A 22,402-nucleotide genomic window follows, 5' to 3' on the forward strand; every position below is an offset into this window, starting at 1 on the left:
TGTCTCTGAAGATTTAGACATGTTTACTGTTGCTTAGAATTGGACATTGAATCAATGTCAAAATAGCGGTCCTTCCAGAGATACTGGGATCCTTTGACCGCTGACTGCTTGGTTTGACCTCTGATTCTTATGAGATGTTTATGTAAGACTCTTGAGCAGGGATGTACCAAAAGAGAATAATAGAGGTGAATATATCTGTACGGGAAAAAGAGAAGAACTCTCTCGTTGTGGAGATGGTTTGTTTTCCTTTGTGACGAGAAACAGAAACGGTATACAATAATCTGTGTGCAGTAGGCTGGCTAATCTAACTCAATCCACTTTTAGATTCCTAATCATCTGTAATCTGGGACCAGACAGTCAGGGATCTGTAGTTAAGGGAGACTCCTCCTGATGTTACATCGTTGTGCGTCAGGACAGAAAAACAACATAGAACTGTATGTTTAGGACAGTAATAACAAAAGTTATAACAAAAGTTAATACAGTTTCTGTATTCAAATGAATGTTGCGTTCTCCCCTCTCAGAGCCCTTTCCCAATTAGCCTTGTTGTTGAACTCCATTTAATTGAGCCAGTGATGGGATAATGGTGACTGCCCTTCAGACCTCAGTAGGAGCAGGGTTTGGCTGACTAAGAACATTTTGATTAAAACAACAATGTCAGTAGGTAGGCAGCTGGCACAGATGAAGCAAACCCTGTTTTTCAGTTTCACTTACTGCCTTGTTACCCGCAAATGTAAGATAACATTGTAAAAAATATATATATATAATAGATAGGGTTGGAAGAAATGTTTTATGATTTATGTTTAATTAAATATGTTATAATTGATGTGATCAACATGTTGATAATAGAATATGTGAAAAGGGCTGTATAAAAATGTATCTTGTTCCCTCCCACCTTTCTTCACTGCTGTCCTTCCCCCACCCCCTTCCTTTCAGTAGGTATAAAAACTACCGGTCTGGGAGCAGTCCTGGATCAGCCCATTAATCAGGTTTTTATACAGCCCTTTTTTGTAGGGTTTAATTATGAACCATAGGTTTGCTCTTAGAAATCCAGAAAAACTATCTCATGCACCCAAATGAAATACCAATATGTATTCATTGGACAAGAACCCCTCTCAGCTCTCTACATGCACCCACTCTCCCTCCCTCTCCCTCTCTCCCCTGCTCTCTCTCTCGTTAAACACACGCACAGCACACTCTCTCCTACCTCACACACGGACATTTGGGTGCCGCTGCAGCGTTTTGCTAGCTAGAGTTTTTTTCCAAAGAAAAGTGCCGCTAGGGCGAACAACAGAACAATGTTGTGGTCCTGACTAACATTGAATGGATTAGCCATCTATTCTTGAGCACTAATGAGATTAGGGTGTCATTGCAGACATGGGTTGCAGCGGCATGGTACCTTTTGTTGAGCTCCGTGGGGAGTGTTTTCCCTGTCAGTCCTTCAGCGCTGGAAATGGCGTTCTGATGCTGAACAAGGAAGACGCGGTGCAGGCGGCTGCCAGCGAATAGAAATTACATGTTTTCCATAAACTGGTTTGTGGTGTGGATTCCTAGTAGTGGTGGACAACATGAAGTACCAGAAATACATAACGGTGATGCAGATGGCATTGGGGGTGACTGCCATCAACAGAGACAATTGCATCCCTCCTAAGAGACAGATGTGGTGAGTATGGATTTCACCGTGCGGGGAACCGGGGTGATGCTGAGGAGAGGAGTATAGCGTACTGTATCTACAGTCTACCGTATCACTCTTACCTAATGACAGCGGAGAGGAAGACGGAGAGAGGAACCACACAGCCATTGTGCTTCTGCTCCGGCTACACAATTATCTTGTTAGCTTTATTGTCAAGGAGAGTGGGAGTCTCTCTTTGTGACATGCTTAGTTAGGGTGAGCAGCAGCTGTTTGCGGAAGTCAGCTCAGCCTCCCTCTTTGTGCTCAATGTTGCCACGACTGTGGTAGTGGGCAGGGAGGAAGATTGTATGCCGGTATATGGTTGTATGCCGGTATATGGTTGTATTTGTGTTCTCTGGGCAGGGGGATTGTTAGCCGATGCATGGTTGTATCTGTCATGTATGTATTTCAGGCAGGGAGATTGTTATGCCTACTTGGTTGTATTTGTGCCTACACTGTGTTATTTGGGCAGGGTGATAGTATGCCAGTAGTACATGGTTGTAATCTGCCTGTGGGTTTTTCAGGCAGAACGATTGCCTGTACATGGTTGTGTCTCCCTATATGTTTATATTGGGCAGGGGGATTGTAATTCCACTACATTCCAGTTGTATCTCTGCCTCTGTTTTTGGAGAACTAGTGGTGGCACATCCCTCTCAGATGAAGAAATCACACATTTACTGTGATGATCTAGAAAGATCCAGAAATGATGAAAGACCAGGTGAAATGTAATAAAGGCATTGTTATCTAGACACAATGTGTCAAAATATGTCGGAGACATTATATTTTAGTCTGATGAATACTGTGTGGACTCGATTTTGTCCCTGGCTTTGTGGCATTTCAAATTCCAGTACATTTGCCTTTCACACAGTCCACTTCCTTTCTCATCATGTCATTATTACCCCCTTGTTAGAAATGGTAATACTACCCTGTGAAAACTGAATAATTATTGCTGTCTTATTTTTTTGCTCTGCATCTAATTCAAATGAATAGCATGAAAATATGTAGCATGAAACAATCTCCTTCTGTTATCAGTTATTGTTCAATACTAGTGTAAAACAGGAATTACTGGTGCACGATAAGCTATATCATTGGAAGGATTTCCTGTTGATGGGTGTATCTAATCATCAGAACCCCTGTCACGCTCTCTGTGGTGTGTGTCCACATCTCAGCCTTCCCACCTGTCTGTTGATAACCAGATTGACATATAATCTCATTTACCATCCATCCATTATACAGAACACGATTCGTCCATCCAGATATGACCACCATACTATATTCACTTTACCTTATACCTCAGTGGTTTAGTTCAGTTCAACCTATGGAAATATAGAGTGGTTCTGTATTCTACTGCAGTAGTCACGGTAAGACCAGGACAAAGCCGTGTCAACTATCTGTGTTTGGTTGTTCTCCTAAACGCTTTTACATTGTGTCTTAGTAACCACCTTATCGTGAAATCAAACCCTTACTGCTGCAGGATAAATAAAGAACATCTAAGTAAATAAATCAGAGTAAATAAGAAAATCAATAATTCTAGTAGGGAATCGATGAAAGGGATTGGTTGGTATTTCTGTCTTCCGTCAGATCGCATGTGCACTGTTTCCTCATCTGTAATCAACACAAATGACGTTAAGTATGTGACATAATCCGTCCAAATTCAGTGGTATTAGACTTTGATGACAAACAAACAGTGGTTTATTGGTTTATTGTATCCGATCTAGCAGAGCTAATTCTGGGGGATATTTATGAAAACATTCCAATTCTGAGCGTGAAGAAGATTCCAGATCAGCAGTCAAAAAGCCTCCGATTGGGAGTGGGAAGATTTTTTCTATTCTAGAATGTGCTCCTCCTTTCTTTGTGTGAATGCTGTCACTAGTGTTGAGAGAGCAGCAGTAAGCACTGAGGTTATTTTTTTTGACACTGCTCCCTTAAAACTTCTTAAGGCTGAGATCCTGTTAACGGGATCGACTTGACAACAGCCAGTGAAAGTGCAGGGCGCCAAATTCAAACAATAGAAATCTCGTAATTAAAATTCCTCAAACATACAAGCATTTTACACCATTTTAAAGATAAACTTGTTGTTAATCCCACCACAGTGTCCGATTTCAAAAAGGCTTTACGACGAAAGCACACCATCTGATTATGTTAGGTCAGTACCTAGTCACAGAAAAACACAGCCATTTTTCCAGCCAAAGAGAGGAGTCACAAAAAGCAGAAATAGAGATAAAATTAATCACTGACCTTTGATGATCTTCAACAGATGACACTCATAGGACGTCATGTTACACAATACATGCATGTTTTGTTCGATAAAGTTCATATTTATATCCAAAAATCTTAGTTTACATTGGCGCGTTATGTTCAGTAATGTTTTGCCTCCAAAACATCCGGTGATTTTGCAGAGAGCCACATCAATTTATAGAAATACTCATAATAAACATTGATAAAAGATACAAGTATTATACATGGAACTTTAGATAAACTTCTCCTTAATGCAACCGCTGTGTCAGATTTCAAAACATTTTTATGGAAAAAGCACACCATGCTATAATCTGAGTACAGCGCTCAGAGACCAAAACAAGCCATACAGATATTCGCCATGTTGTGGAGTCAACAGAAGTCAGAAATAGTATTATAAATATTCACTTACCTTTGATGATCTTCATCAGAAAGCACTCCCAGGAATCCCAGTTCCACAATAAATGTTTGTTTTGTTTGATAACGTCCATAATTTATGTCCAAATACCTCCTTTTTGTTCGCGCGTTTAGTTCCAAAATCCAAATTGATGACGCGCAGGCCAGTCAAACAATTCCATTACAGTTCGTAGAAACATGTCAAACAATGTATAGAATCAATCTTTAGGATGTTTTTAACATAAATCTTCAATAATGTTTACACCGGAGAATTCCTTTGTCTGTAGAAATGCGATGGAACGCAGCTAACTCTCACGGGGGCGCGCCTGAGTGAGCTCGTGGCACTCTGCCAGAGCCCTGACTCAAACAGCTCCCATTCCCCCCTCCTTCACAGTAGAAGCATCAAACAAGGTTCTAAAGACTGTTGACATCTAGTGGAAGCCCTAGGAAGTGACCCCATAGACAATATGACCCCATAGACACTGTATATTGGATAGGCAAACCTACAAACCTCAGATTTCCCACTTCCTGGTTGGATTTTTTCTCAGGTTTTCGCCTGCCATATGAGTTCTGTTATACTCACAGACATCATTCAAACAGTTTTAGAAACTTCAGAGTGTTTTCTATCCAAATATAATATGGATATAATGGATATATATAATAATATGCATATCTTAGCTTCTGGGACTGAGTAGCAGGCAGTTTACTCTGGGCACCTTATTCATCCAAGCTACTCAATACTGCCCCCAGCCATAAGAAGTTAAGAGAGGCCGTGCTGTGCGGTGGGTCTCAGGGTCATCTCATCCCATGGTGAGGGCAGGGGGATACCCATTAAAATTAGATTACGATATTGCCTGATGGACTGCCCCAAGCAGAAGCCAGCTAGCCCCTGCTAGGCTAACTTCCTGTTGTTTTGTATTGAGTCATTGGCCAGAATGGWTGTAATCTCCTCTCAGCTGGTTTATGGCACTAAAGGGAACAGATTAAATTGGGTTTATTGACTTGTGGCTGCCCCCATCCCCACCCCCATACAGTGCCTTCACCTCATTGGGGGGCATTTGAATCAGGCATCATTTAAGACGGTTGTAAGTGGGCTTATCATACAAAGCAGGGTGCTCTGGGTGGAGCTAACACTGACCACATAAAAAAGGATAGGAGGATGGCTGTTAATATACACTGAGTGTGCAAAACATTAAGGACACCACTAAGGACACCTTTTCATGACATAGACTGACCAGGTGAATCTTGGTGAAATATATGATCCCTTAACGATGTCACTTGTTAAATCCACTTCATCAGTTTAGATGAAGGGGAGGACACATGTTAAGCCTTGAGACAGTTGAGACATGGATTGTGTATGTGTGCCATTCAGAGAGCCTTTGAACGGGGTATGGTAGTAGGTGCTAGACGCACCGGTTTGTGCCAAGAACTGCAATGCTGCTGGGTTTTTCACACTCAACAGTTTCTCGTGTGTATCAAGAATGGTCGACCACTCAAAAGACATCCAGCCAACTTGACACAACTGTGGGAAGCATGGGAGTCAACATGGTTCAGCATCCCTGTGGAACACTTTCGACACCTTGTAGAGTCCATGCCCCGATGAATTTAAGCTGTTCTGAGGGCATAAGGGGGGGGGGGGGGGGGCAACTCAATGTTAGCAAGGCGTTCCTAATGTTCGGTATACTCAGTGTACATCAGTGGCTGTCAGTGCCGTTTAAGATGACGGAGGATGATTTATTTTCCCATTACCATGGCCTTATTTCTATTACAGCATATTGGATGACTGTCATTCATATTCCATTCACCCAGTTCAATGTAACATTGTATAGGTTTAGGCAACTACACGATACTCACATTTTCCTTATTCCCATCATGAGTTTGCTACAACCTAGCCTATGAATGAAAGTTTACAACATAGGTGCACACAGGTCTAGAGACCTGACACACATCACCTGACATGATTCTGATCTCTCTGTCACTGTCTTTTTCTCCTCCTCTCCCCCTGCCCCTCCCTCTCTCTCTCTCATTCATTAATCAGATTAATACATTCACTGAATTTGTGTAGTTGATTCCAAAAAACAGTAGTTTTCCCTTCACACACAGACCAACGGTGCATTAATTCAGCAAGCACAGAGCCCGTGTTCGGGCCCTTCGTGACCTCATGGTAATGTAACTGCGATCATTGCTCCTAAAAAAGCCTGACTGGAGGAGCAATGACAACAAGACCTATCAGACATGTATCCCCTCCAGGAAGATACAGACGTGGAGAAGCATGACTGTGAGTCAGAAAGATGCTCCCGGCCAGAATGACTCATGCCTGTCATGAAGACTCACAGGAGGCTGACAAGATGGAATCAGTCACTGGACCACAAACACCGGAGGACATGACAAACTAGCTAACCACATGTCCCTTTCTCATATGAACTTGGTAATGTCCTCTACACTGGGCTTTTTATATTTCTCTTTTAGGAACTACATCCAGCTTTCTCAAGTGAATACATCACGAGTCTATGAAGTATGACAAGGTGACTCAACTACCCTACTTTTTCTGTTTCTTTCTAGTAAGAAAAGAGAAAGAAACAGAACTGGAGTTAGCTCACACTCAGTGAGATGCCCTGCGGCTCTCACCTTGCAGGTTAGGGTTAAGGAAGGCTTCGTCCTCACCTCAGTGCAGTCCATGGACAGATCCCCCATTACACAGATGCTGAGCAGATGTTCCTGCCCTACTGTTCAATTATTACCCTTACATTACATTTACACACGGTTAGTCAGAACCTAGTGTCAACCTGGACTTGGGTTAATACACTTTACACTCCATTACCAGACATAACGTCAAGCTGTGCTTTTCACCCTGTGTTTCACCCTCTCTAATAAGGAGGATCTGCTGCACGTGGAGAAGTGATCAGGAAAGATGAGGGGTGTTTGGGAGGCGAGTCGCATGTGGCTGTAGTGTGCTGTGTTGATGGTGGGTCTTTATGTGCCTCTCCACAGGGGTCACCACAGTGTGCGGATGTGACCGTTGGCCCATCATGTTAGATACAGGTCTAAATGCCTAATCTGTCTATCCATCTGTCTGAGTTGTCTAGCCTACCTAATCAGGGTGGCGATCCCTCCGATCCCACCTGCCTGCCGGCCTTTCTCCTGGTCGCCTCATGAGTTTAAATAACGCCCGCTGTTTTTTTCTCCCCAATTATCTTTTCTAAGGATGTCCACTTGGTTTAATATGCTTTGCTTTGTTTTGGCCCTTTCATATGATTTTTTTTACGCATCATGACGTTGTTAATCTCAGGGATGCAAATGGGATGCAGCAAAATGCCTCTCTAGTCATCCCACGCTCCAGGAGGGATGAAGCCTGTAGTGGATGAGTAATGTGTTGTAGTGGTGGAGCTCAGGGGATGTCAGGTCCGGCCAGACTTAGCTTATAGTAGGCCACATGCTGACCGTACCGTCCTTCAGTCCCTCTCAGTCCCTCTCAGTCCCTCTCAGGCTCACAGGATGAAACATAGGCCTCTTCTGTGCAGTGCAGTGAGTTTCTGTAATGGCCCAGATACAGTTATTGATGTGTCTGCTGTGTTCTTTCTTTCTCCTCCAACAGAAAAGCCAGAGACAGAGGTATCAGACTCATGCTCTGGCCTTTGTTGTCTTGGTTAAGTGCAGACGATTGTTCTGCAGCGTGCACGCTGTGTGAGGAACAGTCATAACTAAAGACTTCAGAGGTACTTGAACATTGTAATGCTGAAGGCCCTAGTCCTTTCCATTGGATTTAGACACAATGGCTATACAGCAAGCTAGCTTTGATCGTAACTCTTAAGCATTGGGTCTCCAGAGTGGCGCAGTGGTCTAAGGCGCTGCATCACAGTGCTAGAGGCGTCACTACAGACCCTGATTTGATTCCAGGCTGTATCACAACCGGCCGTGATTGGGAGTCCCATAGAGCGGCGCACAATTGGCCTAGCGTCGTCCAGGTTAGGGTTTGGCCGGGGTAAGCCGTCATTGTAAATAAGAATTTGTTCTTAACTTAAATCAAGGTTAAATAAATAAATACACAAATTCAAGGTTGAATAGCATAGAAAAAGTCCAACAGAACTATTGTGCTTTGAGCTGTATGCTGAAGTAAGCTTGTCCTACAAAGCCCAAACTTTCTGACACTCCATGCATAGACTCTCTGAACAGGGAGTTGATAGTTGAATGTTTTATATATAGACCACAGAAAATAGAGACATGCGTTTGTTGCTTTCATGTTTATGATCTGTGTAGATACAATCCGGTCTCTTTTGATGTGTTTGCGAGACAGCTGAGAACAATTTCGACAGCAATGTCTTTCTCATATGAAGGTCAACGGAAGGTTACATAAGACATAAGGATGTGTTTGATCATCATCACCACAATGATTAAATGAAGTCTACTCCTCCCACAGCTGAACCATGGAGCTAGTCTGGACCCAGTAGCTTATTATTAAGGTAGTTACTGTAGGGCAGGGGTGTCACACTCGATCCACGGAGGGCTGAGTGTCTGCACGCTTTAGTTTTTTCCTTTCAATTGAAGCTGCAATATGTAGCTTTTTGAGCGAACCGACCAAATTCACATAGAAATGTGTGTTATAGATCTGTCATTCTCATTGCAAGCATGTCTAAGAAGAGGTAGATGTGTTATGTGTGTGCTATTTCTATGCTTCCTGTTCGTAAGTTTAGTTTTTGCGTCTTTTCCTTTCGGTTTTGTACACCAGCTTCAAACAGCTGAAAATACAATATTCTTGGTTATGGAAAATAGATTTCACAGTGGTTTAGATGGAACAATGATTCTCTACACTATACTTGCTTGTTTTGTCACATAAACTGAAATTAGGCTAACTTTTTAGAATTTTAGCAACCATGAAATGGCGGAGTAATTTCTGCATAGTGCATCTTTAAGCACTAGTTCCTTACTAATCAGTGCCCTTAATTCATCAATCAAGTACAAGGGAGGAGCGAAAACCTGCAGACACTCTGCCCTCCTTGGAATGAGTTTGACACTTGTGCTGTAGGGTGTATGTATCAATGTATCAGTCAGTGTGCTAGTTGTGATGCCGTGTTGCTCTGTACCATTCAGCCACACAGCACATTTGTTTTACTTCCTGTGTTCCAAGGTCAAGGACTTATAGCACTGCTGTCAGGTATCACTTTTCACTGATTACCCAGATAGGCCATGTTGATTATGTAAAATAGGCATTTAGCTTTTCTAATGTCCACTTACCGAATCATGTCAAATCTAATCATCCATATTGTTTTTGGTAATTAGTTCACCTTGTCGACACTGATTATCTTAAAATGTGTATCTGGCATCAAAGACGTATAGGTCGTCATTATTATCACTACTAATGTACCAGTGCTTCCAAAATACCTACTGTCCTGTTTGAGTGAATGGACATGCTTGGTATGATGTGAACCGCATGGTGAGGACAATGGACTTAAACTGCTGCATTTCAAAACCATTAGCGATATTGCGGTGATGATATAACTCTATCCATGTCTTTTACAATACGTCAATGCTGAATCAGAGACTATCCATAATAGATGTTTAGGGGCGAAAGCTCTGGTATGTCGTAATGTTATGTATTCACTACCCAGTATAAGCAACCTGGTCTCAAAGCATTCCGTATTATTCTGTATGGAAATTCGAGACACTCCATTTAGTATGATATGTTACAAATTACAATTCGCACATATATATTTAGAATTTCCAAAACGTATGATATGTTACAAATTCTAGCTAGGTGGCTAACATTAGCTAGCTGGCTAATGTTAGTTAGGCAAGGGGTTAGGGTTAAGTTTAGGAGTTAGGTTAAAGGGTTAGCTAAAAGGGTTATGGTTATGGTTAGGGGAAGGGTTAGCTAACATGCTAAGTAGATGCAAAGAAGCTAAAAAGTAGTAAGTAATTGAAAGTTGCTAATCAGCTAAAATGCTAAATTTGTCCGAAATGACATTCTAACTTGCAACCTTTGGGTTGCTAGACGTTTGCGTTATACTCCCACCCATCCACCCGGACCAACCACCCTACTTTCGTCGGTCTTATGTAACCATAACATATCATACTAACTTGAGTGTCTTGGATTTACATTTACTATGTTACGTCTAGCCTATGAGACCAGGCTTGTATAAGACGTGTGGAACAAGAACCACGCTGAGGTTGTCCGTAAAATGCTGTGATGACCTCTTCAGTCCTCTTCAGATTCTCTGTTTCTGGACAAATCTTCATGCAATATTCATAAACTTCACCTCTCGCAAGAGTTACTGCTTACATAATTTTTTTTTAATATAGTTTTTTTCTTTGAGTTGAGGCCTTGTTTGTTGTAAAGGCACACAAGGGATAGGACAAACAGTGTTTGAGTCTAAGCTGCTCACATTTTTACTGCCTTACTCCACAACAGCAAGGAAAGCAGTCCATATTTGCACATGTTTCATTGGAACACATAGTTCGCAAAGTATTCACTCTCACAAGGACTCTTCTGTGTGCTTTAGTTTCATGTAGATGGGTTAGTAGTGTACCACATAGAGCTTCTGCATGGTTCCTCTGTATGGGCCAGTTGACCCAGAGGTACTGTACCATGACCGATGCTCCATCCATAGCCTGTATCAGAGCAGAGAGAGAGAGCACAGCTACAGGGCCATGCCATCCATCTGAAAGCAAGTCTTTCATTCTTAGAAATCTACTCCAGAACCCCACAGGGCTTTCTAAGCTGCCACTCGGCTGTATGAATGGAATCCCCTCTTCACAGCTGCTATGTACAGTAAGACTCTGGGATTGTGGTTGTCAGATGCTCCTCCAGATTGAATGCAGTGTGTGTGTGTGTGTGTGTGTGTGTGTGTGTGTGTGTGTGTGTGTGTGTGTGTGTGTGTGTGTGTGTGTGTGTGTGTGTGTGTGTGAGTGAGTGAGTGAGCACTCTGGTAGCTTTGAGATTAAATCCCTGGTGTGCGTGGGGATGGTCAGTAGCGGGGGAGTGAAGAGGTCATGGGAGAGAAGCCCAGGCAGCTTCCAGCCTCTACATCAGTGCTGCTGCCCATCAGCCATCATCACGGAGCAGTGAATGTGATGCCAGGCAGGGCACTGAGGGGAGGCAGTCCCCAGGCTTGTCCTAGAGGTTTTTGGTTTCGGGAGCCGGTAACTTCAGTGCCAGTGAATACATCAGCATGTGTATGGCCCTATCACGAATCAACAGAGATAAAACTGGTCTCTGTGCTATTCTCTGTTATCTTACATCTCTTCTGAATCTGTTGAGACTAGAGGTCAACCGATTAATCGGAATGGCCGATTAATTATGGTCGATTTCAAGTTTTCATAACAATCGTAAATCGCTATTTTTGGACACCGATTTTCTTTTTTTACACCTTTATTTAATCTTTATTTAACTAGGCAAGTCAGTTAAGAACACCTTCTTTTTTGGTCCTCCAATAATCGGTATCGGCGTTGAAAAATCATAATCGGTCGACCTCTAGTTGAGACACAGTCAGTGGTACCAACATATACAAGGCACTTATAGACATGCAGCAGTGGTCTTATGCTCTGTTTGATGCTCATTGTTTTCCTTGAATTCAAAGTAAAGAATGTTTCTTCTTGTGAGGAGCTTTGTTGATTCGTGAATAAACGGTAACAACAGAAGATTCAACCCTGTCTTGTTGTCTTTATAGAATCACCTCTCAATAGACCCATTTCACGATCCATACCATTTACTGCTCATAAAAGCAAAGGAGATGTGTATCGGTGCAGCCCTAAGGTCTAACTTTCTGCAGGTCGAAAATGCTTACTATACATGCCGTGACATTACTTGAATAAGTAATCAGCTTGCAGAAGGGAGGGCTAGGTAGTCAGCACTATTGTATTGCAGTAATGTCACTAAATCACTCTATACCCAGAGCTCTAGTGCTGCTGCAGCTGTAGTAGGAGCCATTTCAAATAATGTTTACAAAGCCAATTACAAACCTTTAGGAGCTTAATCGTGATTTCCCTACAATCTTTGACACAGAGTTCTACCACTTCCTCTCTCGCCTCCTCACAGCTTTCACATCGCCTGTTTGATTCCTAAACTCAGAGGGCTATAGCAGTTTTAGGCTGTTTGACAGTGGGACCGGATATGAGTATAAAGGTTATAGTTTTCCCCCAAGCAGCAGCAGCCGCATAGATTATCCACTGTGACAGAACAGCCTCCAGAAGCCCCTGTCCTCTCCAGCATCTGGATTCCCGCAGGCTGGGGGTCTGTGGGGGGATGAGGGTGGCCTTGGGCCCTGGCGGTTCTGTTGAGCTAGCGGTTCTCTTCAGAGGGAGAGTGTGGCGGTGCATGTTAGAGCCTAGCTCTTGCTGAATAATGGAGGAGTAGGAAGGGTGCTCGATACCTCAGTCCCCCGGGGGCCACATGACATTACACCCAATTTTGCACACTTGCCTTGAATGCTACTCAACCCAACAGGGAAAAGTGTCCATGAAAGAAATGAAGAGAAAAGGGAAAACACGTTTTGATCTATTCTGTATTCAGCTGGGTATCTGCTGTCTCTTACCTCATATCCTGTGCTGTTAGCATTGAGCTTTGTCCATCCATTTTTAAAGTGTGTGGTGTAGTAGTGATTGTGTATGTATGTACTGTATGTGAACACTAATGTGGTGTCTCTGTCCCTCTCTGTGTTCCAGGGTGACTCCCACAGATGGATTGTCAGGGATAGGTGCCACGGGGATAGGCACCGCGGCTTCGTCCGCTGCCATTACGGAAGCTCAGGATTCAGCAGAAGCAGCTGCAGAAGATGCTGCAGCTGCTCGTGCCGCTGCTCGTGCAGGTGCAATGTGTGGTTCTGGTGCTATAGGAGGATGCAGTGTAATGTTTGCCACCTCCACACTCTCGCTGCCCATGACCCAGGGCAAGCCCTCCCTCCGCAGGATCAAAGGCCGCATTCACCGCAGCAAGAGCCTGGACAGCATAGACCTGCTCGACTCCAATGTAAGTTCTAAACGGGCTATACATGTGTATGCATGTTTGCTTTCTAATTATAGTTTTCTGAGGACACGGATAATGTGTCACCCTAAAACTCATGAATAATATAAATTATTGTAATGCTGCTTAAATGCTATTCTCTAAACCCCCTGCAGTCAAGTTGTAGTTGGTCATGAATCTAAGCAAACTCTTTAACTATTACCAAAGGCAATGAAGAGACGATTTAAAAGGGAAATGGTTTTCATATTTTTCCTGACAAAATTGCAAACCTGATAACTGTCTTTACTGTACAAATGGGCTTTTCAGTTCATGTAAGTGCCTACACGTAAGTTCAAGTATGATGATGGCTGTGATTGGAGAAAACTGAGGATGGATCAACAACATTGTAGTTACTCCACAATACTAACCTAAATGACAGAGTGAAAAGAAGGAAGCCTGTACAGAATAAAACATATACCAAAACATGCATCCTGTTTGCAACAAGGCCCTAAAGTAAAACTGCAAAAAATATGGCAAAGAAATTAACATTATGTCCTGAATACAAGGCATTATGTTTAGGGCAAATCCAACACAACACATCACTTAGTACCACTCTTCAGATTTTCAAGCACACTATTGGCTGCATCATGTTATGGGTATGCTTGTCTTCCGTAAGGACTAGGCAGTTTGAGGATAAAAAAATAGCAGAATAGAGCTAAGCACAGGCAAAATCCTAGAGAAAAACTTGGTTCAGTCTGCTTTCCAACAGACACTGAGAGACAAATTCACCTTTCAGCAGGTTAATAACTTAAAACATAAGGCCAAATATACACTGGATTTGCTTACCAAGACGACTTTGAACGTTCCTGAGTGGCCTAGTTACAGTTTTGACTTAAATTAACATGAAAATATATGGAAAGACTTGATGTCTAGCAATGATCAACAACCAACTTGAGAGGTTGAAGAATTTAAAAAAGAATAATGTGCAAATATTGTACAATCCAGGTGTGAAAAGCTCTTAGAGACTTACCCACAAAGACTCACAGTTGTAATTGCAGCCAAAGGTAATTCTAACATGTATTAATTCAGAGGTGTACTTATGTAAATTGGACATTTCTGTATTTCATTTTCAATACAAAACGTTTTAAATTAGTCATTATGGGGTATTGTGTGTAGATGGGTGTGAAGAAAATCTATTTAATCCATTTTGAATTCACGCTGTAACAAAATGTGGAATAAGTCATGGGGTGTGAATACTTTCTGAAGGCACTGTATATTGTTATTATGTGGCCCCTCTCAGAGATGGCACACCAGTTATATTAGAAAGCTTGTACGGAAAGGGAAGCAGTGCAATGCAGCCTTGTTAATCATTCTTAGCGACACACACAAACACAAACACTCTGCCAGAACACCTTCAGTTATGCAATATGTGACTTCTGTCAGTTCAGCATTGAGTTCTGTGAAACCTAAAGCATTCAATATGTCCCTGACTGAGTGAGTGATTTATTCTTCTAAAAAGAGTAATCTGATAAATAGTAAGCTGCTTGATTCAAGCTCTAAAAACCATGACAACCCTGGGAATCTGCAGTAGCTGAGAGCAGCTTGGCTTGGCTGGCAGTGGGTTTCTCCTCTCTGGTCATCTCATATGAATTGCTCTGAATGGGGAGAGGGGGATGGGTGTCGGAAAAGCAACCACCGGTTTATGAAGTGAGAGCATGCCAACTTGCCACTAATGCACAATAAGGCTGCTTTTTAGGGCCACTGGAACACACAGGACATTTCATGCATTCAAACAGCCAACTATTTTACATAGCAAACATTTTGTAACATTCACCTTACATAAATACACACAGATTTGCACTTCCTTTAGATGTAACACCTGTCATGAGACATCTTGTGTTTACTGCGCCACCCTCACTAGAACCCCCTTGATATAAACACAGACTCAGACATTACCCAGTGGAAGAGGAGCCTAAACTAACAGCTGTATCTGCTTATTTTGTGTTTTTGATGAGGATGTAAATTGGGAGATCATGTATTTTGGTAAGGGCTCATAATTTGGCACCTCCACAGCAGCCGGCCTGTCCTCGTGTGTCTGGGTAGGGGCTCATTATTTGCCACCTACACAGCAGCCGGCCTGTCGTCTGTGCATGAGAGGGACTCATTATGACTAAATTTAGAAAAAGCACCATTTGCATTTTACAGAAGTTAATCCATTATTGATGTGGTGGAGCTGGAGGTGGCAGTAATGGACCAGCTGTTGGTCTAGGTGGCACAGAGCAGCATGGCTATCCTGAGTGGATACACATTCACACACATACTGTTAGGTTCTGACAAACAGAGTGAAAAACTAACGGGCAATTAGTGAAAGCTCAAACCAAGTTTATTCACCCAATGGGTCAAACAACTGAAAAGACAAAGACCTGATTCGACCAGCACAAGTATTTATACTCTCCTATTAGGCTGATCCTCCTCCTTGTACATTTAGACAGCCAATACATCTTTGTTGCTAGTCAGGAAGTTAAGTGAAGTGTGTAATAAAACTGTTCCTTCTCCCTTCATCTGACCTGACCTCGCCCCCCATTCCTCACTAATCCACAGCTATCCAATCAGTGACCGCAACCAAGTGATTGCCTTTTCCCTCACTTAGTAACTTTCCAGACCCATACTTCTTATCCAACCTCCATTTGTATTTATTATGGATCCCCATTAGCTGCTGCCATAGCAGCAGCTACTCTTCTTGGGGTCCAGCAAAATTAAGGCAGTTTATACAATTTTAAAAACATCACAATACATTCACAACATACTGTCTGTCCTCAGGCCCCTACTCCACCACTACCACATATCTACAGTACTAAATCCATGTGTATGTATAGTGCGTATGTTATCGTGTGTGTGTGTGTGTGTGTGTGCCTATGTTTGTGTTGCTTCACAGTTCCCGCTGTTCCATAAGGTGTTGTAATTTAATATAGGCCTACAGTTTTAACGGCTGATGTTTTGACTTGATTCGTGTGTGTGCAATTTTGTTTCATCTATCAGGCTTAAAGAGTGTTTTACAGTCTGGGTGACAGGGTACGTGTTCTCCAGAGCCTCAATGGCCTTCCTGTTTTACCCTGCCAGCCAGGCCCTTGGAGGGTTGTCTGTGCTTCAGTCATAAACACAATACAAGACCTTTATGTCCTGGTGATTGTATGGCTCCACTGAACACAATTTTGAGGTTTCCTTGGCTAGCGATGGGACACCCTTACATTGAAGAAGTGTGTAAAAGGAATACCCACAGGGAACCATTTAAACCACATAACTAACTCTCTATCTCCCTTTTTGTATTCCCTCCCTAGGGATCTTACGCTCCTCAAATAGGAGGGGAATGTTTCAGATGTTACATGTAATTCAGAGGAAAAATCTATTGCTCGAGCTGGAGGAGGAGGTTTTAGCCCAAGGCCTAGCCTGGCTGTCATCTATGCTGGCAGTCAGTGTTCTTCACTGAAAGATTTGGAGCATCATATCACTATCACAAATGAGATTGAAAGAGAGAGGTAAATGTCAGATAACCGAGAGAACCGAGAGAACCGAGAGAGAGAGAGAGAGAAAGAGAAAAAACAACAATAGTTCATTCGGTTTTCAGACCCTTTACTCACCTTTACTCGCTTGAGTCTTCTTGGGTATGACGCTACAAGCTTGGCACACTTGTATTTGGGGAGTTTTTCCCATTCTCCTCTGTAGATCCTCTCAAACTCTCTCAGTTTGGATGGGGAGCGTCGCTGCACAGCTATTTTCAGGTCTCTCCGGAGATGTTCGATCGGGTTCAAGTCCGGTCTCTGGCTAGGCCACTCAAGGACATTCAGAGACTTGTCCCGAAGTTACTCCTCTTGTCTTGGCTGTGTGCTTAGGGTTTCCCCAGTCTGAGGTCCTGATCAAGTTTTCATCAAGGATCTCTATGTACTTTGCACCATTCATCTTTACCTTGATCCTGACTAGTCTCCCAGTCCCTGCCGCTGAAAAACATCCCCACAGCATGATGCTGCCACCACCATGCTTCACCGTAGAGATGGTGCCAGGTTTCCTCCAGACGTGACACTTGGCATTCAGGCAAAATAATTCAATCTTGGTTTCATCAGACCGGAGAGTCTTGTTTCTCATTGTCTGAAAGTCCTTTAGGTGCCTCCAAGCAGGCTGTCATGTGCCTTTCACTGAGGAGTGGCTTCCGTCTGGCCACTCTACCAAAAAGGCCTGATTAGTGGAGTGCTGCAGAGATGGTTGTCCTTCTGGAAAGTTCTCCCATATCCACAGAGGAACTCTGAAGCTCTGTCAGAGTGACCATCGGGTTCTTCGTCACCTCCCTGACCAAGGCCCTTCTCCCCCGATTGCTCAGTTTGGCCGGGCGGCCAGCTCTAGGAAGAGTGTTGGTGGTTCCAAACTTCTTCCATTTAAGAATGATGGAGGCCATTGTGCTCTTGGGAACCTTCAATGCTGCAGAATTGTTTTTGGTACCCTTCCCCAGATGTGTGCCTTGACACAATCCTGTCTCGGAGCCCTGACATGCACTGTCAACTGTGGGACCTTATATAGACAGGTGTGTGCCTTTACAAATTATTTCCAATCAATTGAATTTACCACAGGTGGACTCCAATCAAGTTGTAGAAACAGGATGCACCTGAGTTCAATTTTGAGTCTCATAGTGTCACACCCTGGCCTTAGTTATCTTTGTTTTCTTTATTATTTTAGTTAGGTCAGGGTGTGACATGGGGGATGTATGTGTTTTGTATTGTCTAGGGTTTTTTGTATGTTTATGGGGCAGTGTTCAGTCTAGGTGTTTGTATGTCTATGGTTGCCTAGATTGGTTCTCAATTAGAGACAGCTGTCTATCGTTGTTTCTGATTGGGAGCCATATTTAGGCAGCCATAGTCATTAGGTAGTTTGTGGGCTTGTGTCTGCACTTTCGTTTTATAGCTTCACGGTCGTTTGTTGTTTTTGTATAGTTTGTCAGTGTTCGTTTCGTGTTCGTCTTCGTTAATAAAATAAGATGTATTGTTATCACGCTGCGCCTTGGTCCTCCTCTCTTCCACAATACGACGATCGCGACACATAGCAAAGGGTCTGAATACTTATGTAAATAAGGTATGTCTGTTTTTAAAAAAGAAAGAAAAATCTAAAAACCTGTTTTCGCTTTGTCATTATGGGTATTGTGTGTAGATTGTTGACGTTTTTGTAATTTTTTTAATCCATTTTAGAATTAGGCTGTAACGTAACAAAATGTGGAAAAAGTCAAGGAGTCTGAATAATTTCCGAATGCACTGTATATACCAGTGAAATTTGGATTAGAGATTTCTATAGAATGTACCAGATATGTTTTTACTGAATCTACCTGAATCGAGGGATCGGAGATAGAGAGAATGGAAGGGAATCACAATGATTCTATATGGTTTCCTACTCAAAGCGGAGTCATCCTTCAATCAGGCTACTCTTCAAAGACACTCAAGAGAAGGTATTCATAATAGTATCTCCACCTCTCCTTCCTCACTGCATCACTTCATGTTCTCTCCCCATATTTCAATAGCGTCCCCTGCCTTCTAGGCACTATCCCCTCTCGTTTTCCTTCTCGGGACTATCACAATGGCACAGGACAATATGAGACAGTTTTCATTTCACCTCACTGAGTTCATAGCCATTGCATTAGCTTCTTCACAGGCAGTAGCCGCATTAGCATTATTTTCTCCCCCATGTAGCCGAGGACTATTGTAAGAGAGGTCTATGAACGGGAGTCAAAAACATTAATAATTGATGAAGAAAATGATCTACTCCATAATGCAGTGTTTTTCTTGCCGTTCCAGTTATTTTTGTAAATGTTAGCTGAGGAGTAAAAAAGGTCCTTTAGCGCTGGAGCCTCCAGAAGGCGTATGCAGTAAGAAGGAGGCAGTTTGGAGATGTAACTCACCTGGGAATGCTGTTATTAATTATTCAGGGAAAACCTACGGCTCCCCCATTTGTCTTCTAATGCAAAGCAGCTGCCAATGTCTGATGCAGAGAGGATCGATTATATAGAACAATGCCATGGAACTGAAACGAACTCTCCCTGAGACTGATGAGCTGAGAGGGGAGATTTGTGATCACTTGATGACTTCAGGTATACTGTACTTACCTTTGGACAAAGGAGCACCTTTGGTTGTCTAGAAATGTTCCACCTGTCATTGAGCGTTACTGACTTGTCTGTACTGTACATGAAGAGCCTTCATTTTAACCCCAAACAACCACTGCTCCCCGGCCGCCGATGACGTGGACGTCGATTAAGGCAGCCCCCCGCACCTCTCTGATTCAGCAGGGTTGGGTTAAATGTGGAAGACAAATTTAAGTTGAATGCATTGTTGTGCAACTTTTTTCACACTCTTCACCTGTGTATGATAGTTACGCGGTAGAGTAAACAGAGGCAGAGCCCCTTGGTAAACACAGTGTAGAGAGATGACTGATAACTACAGCGGCCTTTGCGTGCAATGATTCTATTCTGCAGCTAATGACTCCCTGCATTCTCCAGTGATATAGCTAAGTGCAGAGAGAGACAAGAGGGGAGAGCGATGAGGAATGGATGAGAGGAGTAGGGTGATGAATGAGAGGGAGGGGTAGAGATTATGACATGGATACAGTTTATGAAGGATGAGAGAAAAACAGGAATAAATTAAGATATTTCCCATGTGTAGGCAGACTCACGCACTCATCTTATCACTCACAACTCCCACATGGCTGGRACTTTGTTCTTAGAAAACAACAGTCAGTGGAAAAACTGCAATGCATATCAGGGTTAAGGCTTTTCGTACCTCAGGGGAACCATTGGTCTTGTGTGTGCTTGTATGAGTGTGCAGACGTGTGCATATGTGTACGCACTTGTGTGTGTTTGTGAGTGTTCACCTGTCTTACAGGTGTAAACATCTAGAATAGGAGGTGTTGGAACAACCCGACAATAAGCCGATTATTGCTGAACAATCAGTCTAATTAACACAATGGAGCTTTACGCTTTGGGGTCACGTGCATCTCTTAGTGCAGATCACTGCGCTGATACACTGCCAATAACCCCAGTTAGCCTAGTAAACCCAGTCAGTCACTGTAGTCTGTCTGTGTTGCTTTGGCTGATTCTGTCGTGTCAGAGGCCCAGCTGTGGAGCAGTCAGGTGCCTCCTGCTCCAGGGTAGCACAACTGCACGCTTCCAACCTCCAACATACTAACACACACATTTATGAACAAGCGTATATGCATGCACATGATCACACACACGCTACCTTTGCCTCACACGCAGCCGATGCCAATTTCATTCAGGTCTGTTTTTATCATAATGTAATAAATATAGCCCATGGAAATATACTAGATCTATGAGTAAATCATTGCATTCATCCTTGTCTGGTGCATTAGGGGTAGATGAAGTGCTTGGTGTCTGCTGAACACAGGAGAACAAGAACAAAAATAAACAAACAAACAATGGCGGGTGGCACATGGAGTCTGGATTAGCTGGCAGCCTTTCAAATTGACCACAGATGCGCCGTTACTGTACTCCGAAGCCTCTAGGGTCCCTGCAAATGCATGTGTTATTGTCACTGATACCTACCTAACAAGTGGTGCATTACTAAGCTGTAATCATGTGGTTTGTAACATTGCGAAGCACACAGGCACATCACACCCGCATTTCAGACACACACACACACACTGTAGAATGTCCTGTGGATAATACTATCCATAGTCAAACCCTTATTTAAAATTGTTTTCAATTGCTTTGGGGCTATTTTCACAAGTATGTGGTGAATTTTCTAAACTCTTAGTACAAAACTCCATACTGGTTACACTTGCAACGCAGCAAGTCTCATATTCAAAATGTTTTATTGTGCATTAATTTAATTTGAAGTCATCTTTCACCACAAAACCATTGATCCAAAGTTTACTGTGAAATATCATGAGAACATTGATTTAATCACCAAAACACAACATAATGATATCGTCTCAATGTATATTTTAACAACCAGTTAATCTAATAGCTAACCATACAAGATGCATGTTTCAAAATTGCCCTTTCAATGTATTATGCTACAGTACAGTAAATGACAGTACATTACACTGTTTTCACATTAGGCAATACACTTGCACTACCCATTACAATTAACTGAACATCACATTTCCATCATTTCTATCCCAAGGTGTGATCATTGAAGACATATTTTTTACAATCATTGAGGCTAAAAATAAATGTATTGTTTAGATATAATTACAACATAGGCGTACTGTAATCAAATTAAACGAATGAAAGAAACAATGTTAAGCACTACCTTGCATCAAGCCTGTCTTGAACATTTGGCCATAGGTTCTCATCGACATGTCCTCATTGTTCATGCACCTGGGGAAAAACCTTTTGGCATGGCGAATCTAAGCCTGACAGGTCTGGACTGATGTCATTGCATGCCTCATCCATGGCTGAAGGAGGGTGGTACAGTCATGGGGATTGCAATCATACATCTCCCATTATTGTAATTATGTATTGTATTTTACAGTATTGTATAGGTATATGTATGTATTGTAGAATCAAATTGTCTAGTTGAATGAACATATCAAACAAATTGAGAAAACGATTCATATTAAATTGTAAAAAAAAGTGCCTACGTTTTCTCATGTTGGATTTTAGTTTGGGATACTAAAAACGTTCAGGTAACACTTTGACCGGAAAGTTGAGTAAACTAAAGAAAGGCTGTGGAACCAGATACTTAATAATCATTAAATGAAGCAACTAGATTAGTGGGTGTATTTTTTATTTTTTTACAGTGTATGCAATGTGAAACATGTTTCATTTCTAGATGAAACACAGATCAAGTCTGGTGAAAAAGTGACTATGATGTTGTGTGTTGTACTTAGTTAATACAAAATGTGCTAAGAGTAATTATTTTTGTCGCCTTTTTGTTGATCTGTTTTGAGTTTTGTACTAAGTTGTGAAAACCCAGTATACTGTAGCCTACCTCATTCCCCCATAGGAGCTGTTACCCTTGACATCACATTGTCCTTCTATTAATTTGCACACACAGCGTACACACACACACACACACACACACACACACACACGATTATACCTGTCTCTTATACACATCTAGATGTGTATAAGAGACAGCAGAGAGGATCGATTATATAGAACAATGCCATGG

General features: G+C 42.4%; 1 protein-coding gene across 1 annotated transcript in view; it reads left to right on the forward strand.

Annotated features, from left to right (window-relative positions):
* The first annotated feature begins 1,215 nt into the window (after positions 1 to 1,215).
* LOC111969103 (tight junction protein ZO-1) overlaps positions 1,216 to 22,402 on the forward strand; it is a 160,234-nt gene continuing 139,047 nt past the window's right edge. Inside the window, 2 exon segments of the mRNA XM_070445395.1 lie at positions 1,216 to 1,660; positions 12,959 to 13,262. Coding sequence (XP_070301496.1) covers positions 1,566 to 1,660; positions 12,959 to 13,262 — 399 coding nt within the window. The 5' untranslated portion in view covers positions 1,216 to 1,565.

Source organism: Salvelinus sp. IW2-2015, linkage group LG10 (assembly GCF_002910315.2).
Source record: "Salvelinus sp. IW2-2015 linkage group LG10, ASM291031v2, whole genome shotgun sequence".
In the NCBI taxonomy this organism is placed as follows: Eukaryota; Metazoa; Chordata; class Actinopteri; order Salmoniformes; family Salmonidae; genus Salvelinus; species Salvelinus sp. IW2-2015.